Source organism: Arachis ipaensis, chromosome B04, assembly GCF_000816755.2.
Source record: "Arachis ipaensis cultivar K30076 chromosome B04, Araip1.1, whole genome shotgun sequence".
Taxonomy (NCBI): Eukaryota; Viridiplantae; Streptophyta; class Magnoliopsida; order Fabales; family Fabaceae; genus Arachis; species Arachis ipaensis.
In genome coordinates this window covers 52,505,821-52,508,834 of record NC_029788.2, presented here as the reverse complement: position 1 = coordinate 52,508,834, position 3,014 = coordinate 52,505,821, and the positions used below count along the sequence as shown (strand labels likewise).

Below are 3,014 nucleotides of genomic sequence, written 5' to 3'. Positions count from 1 at the left end.
CATGTCCTCCTATGGCAAGCTATGTGTTGGTGGATCACCGTTGTCAATGGCTACTATCCATCCTTCCAGTGAAAAGGGTCCAGGTGCGCTATCACCGCACGGCTAATCATCTGCAGGTTCTCAATCGTACCGGAATAGGATTTACTATCCTTTTGCGTCTGTCACTACGCCCAGCACTCGCGAGTTTGAAGCTCGTCACAGTCATTCAATCCCTGAATCCTACTCGGAATACCACAGATAAGGTTTAGAGTTTCCGGATTTTCTTGAATGCTGCCATCAATCTAGCTTATACCAGGAAGATTCCGATTAAGAGATCTAAGAGATATTCATTCCTTCTACAGTGGAACGTAAGTGGTTGTCAGGCACGCGTTCGTGGAGGAATGATGATGATTGTTACGTTCATCACATTCATATTGAAGTTCGAATGGATATCTTAGATAGGAACACGCATGTTTGAATGGAAAATAGAAATACTTGCATTAGTTCATCGAGACACAGCAGAGCTCCTCACCCCCAACAATACAGTTTAGAGACTCATGCCGTCAAAAGGTACAAAGTTTAGATCTAAAATGTCATGAGATACAAAATAAATCTCTAAAAGTTGTTTAAATACTAAACTAGTAACCTAGGTTTACAGAAAACGAGTAAACTATGATAGATGGTGCAGAAATCCACTTCTGGGGCCCACTTGGTGTGTGCTGGGGCTGAGACTTAAGCTTCTCACGTGCATGGGCTGTTTTGGGCGTTCAATGCCAGGTTGTATCCTGTTTCTGGCGTTGAACTCCAACTTGTAACTTGTTTCTGGCGCTGGACGCTAGATTCCAACATGGAACTGGCGTTGAACGCCAGTTTACGTTATCTATCCTTGAGCAAAGTATGGACTATTATATATTGCTGGAACGCCCTGGATGTCTACTTTCCAACGCAATTGGAAGCGCGCCATTTGGACTCTTGTAGCTCCAGAAATTCCATTCCGAGTGCAGAGAGGTCAGAATCCAACAAAATCAGCAGTCCTTTTTCAGCCTGAATCAGATTTTTGCTCAACTCCCTCAATTTCAGCCAGAAAATACCTGAAATTATAGAAAAACACACAAACTCATAGTAAAGTCCAGAAATATGAATTTTTCCTAGAAACTAATGAAAATAAACTAAAAACTAACTAAAACATACTAAAAACTATATGAAATTAACCCCAAAAAGTGTATAAAATATCCGCTCATCAATCATGTTGACCAAGCTTTGTGCGGATATGTTGCACGATCAAATCAATGGCAACATGATTATCACCTCCCCGAGGAACGATCACATCAGCATACTTCTTTGACGGTAGAACAAAATCATCAAAAGTAGGCTTAACAAACTTTGCGTACTACAAAATCAGCATTGTAGGCAGTAAGATATAAATCTTAGAAGTGATTGTTCACATTTCATTTGAAAACAAGGATATCCTAACATCCATAGGCTTGTTCAACTAATCTCAATAAATTCTCACAGCATTACAGCTAATACAACTATATCATTTTACTAATTCCTTTAGCCTATTTCACATTAATATATGCATATCCCATTAATTCTATACCTTACTCAGCTTTCCCTCTTAGATCAAACTACTCTTCATACATATCAACTGACATAGTCTAGCATATAACTTATCAATCCAAATCTCATGCTTCAAACTTATTAAAATATATATATATATATATAAGAATTCATACTCATTATTAGCCTAGGTGCAATTAAACTGTGGTTACTGAGAATATTGTTGGCAATACCTGTTCAAGAACAGAGTTTATGTCCCTCCCTCGCTCCACTTTGTCACGTCTAATCCTACGAGCTAGTCTAACATCAGCATCTGCAAACAATTGACAGTTAAAGATAAAATTAGAGTTAATAAGGAACAAGGGAAAGCTTTCATACAGTGTAAGAATAATAGATTTTGTATAATGCATAGTGATATTCAAACCTAAGCTGGCAACCAATCTAATAGGAAAAGTTTCCATTTCAATTTATTTTTTAAAAGCACTTGCATAAATGCGATTCAAAACAAGAGGACGTTAGAAATAGAGATGGAAATTTTTCCCAATAAATTCCCAGTATTTTATAAAAATACATGACATGCGATGGGACATAACAAACAAACCTGTGTCAACAAAGATCTTCATGTTCATTAAATCCCGGACATCCTGATCATGGAATACAAGAATTCCCTCCAATATAATGACATTAGAAGCATTGACCTGAGCAAAAATCAGAGACGGCAAATCAAAAACCATAAAAAAATAGAAAATTGCATTGCCACAGCAATTGTCTGATAGATTTGAATGCTCATAAAATATAAAATATGGTAAATACTTCAACAGGTGCAAAATGTACTTATATTTTGTAGGACCTCATGAACTAAGTTCATCTACTGATGTATGCATGAAGTAAGACTATCAAGGAAACAACAGAAATGTTTTTACATTACCAACAATTAGGACATTACTAATAATTTAGAATGTCACTTAGAAACTTTTCTGAATTTGGCAAAACCAAAATATATACGCATTGAAAAACCTAAGCAATGTGCATTAAGAGATTCAGAATTTGCATTAAGAAAATCATACCCAGAGAAGCTAACGATACTAAAAAGAGAAAAATATTGGTACTGATCATAAGTTCATAATACCAAAATAGCAATGGTGTTTTCTTCAGTGTTCTTTCCCACCCTCAACCTTGCTATGTCTTCTTCTCATTCTTGTTATGTTTCCTCCAATAAGTACTATTACAATTACAGAAGGAGAAGGATACAACACAAGAAGAAGAACAGTGAGAGTGAGAGGTAGCAATAGCAGTAGCAGTAGTAGTAGCAGCTCCTCCAATGAAAAGGACAAAGAAGATTCACATTCTGAAAATATTCTGAGCATCAAATCGTTGTATCTGAAAGAAATGGGAAATACACAAATTAAAAGGGAAAAAGGATTATAATCAATAAAGCACACAATAGATTGAAGCTATATATTAAGAGAAATGAA

General features: G+C 36.2%; 1 protein-coding gene across 1 annotated transcript; it reads right to left on the bottom strand.

Annotated features, from left to right (window-relative positions):
- Positions 1,220-2,273, bottom strand: LOC107636485 (uridine kinase-like protein 1, chloroplastic). Its single transcript, XM_021122447.1, has 3 exons — positions 2,141-2,273; positions 1,773-1,852; positions 1,220-1,369 (listed from the first exon to the last, which is right to left on the bottom strand). The coding sequence occupies exons 1-3, from the start codon at positions 2,271-2,273 to the stop codon at positions 1,220-1,222; spliced, it is 363 nt and encodes a 120-aa protein (XP_020978106.1).

Excerpts from the sequence above, each read along its gene's own strand:
- LOC107636485 (XM_021122447.1), bottom strand. The coding sequence starts at position 2,273 with ATGGTTTTTGATTTGCCGTCTCTGATTTTTGCTCAGGTCAATGCTTCT. Across the intron at positions 1,853-2,140 it reads GAAGATCTTTGTTGACACAG|ATGCTGATGTTAGACTAGCT; the intron begins GTTTGTTTGTTA and ends AATTGTTTGCAG. Across the intron at positions 1,370-1,772 it reads TAAACTCTGTTCTTGAACAG|TACGCAAAGTTTGTTAAGCC; the intron begins GTATTGCCAACA and ends CTGATTTTGTAG.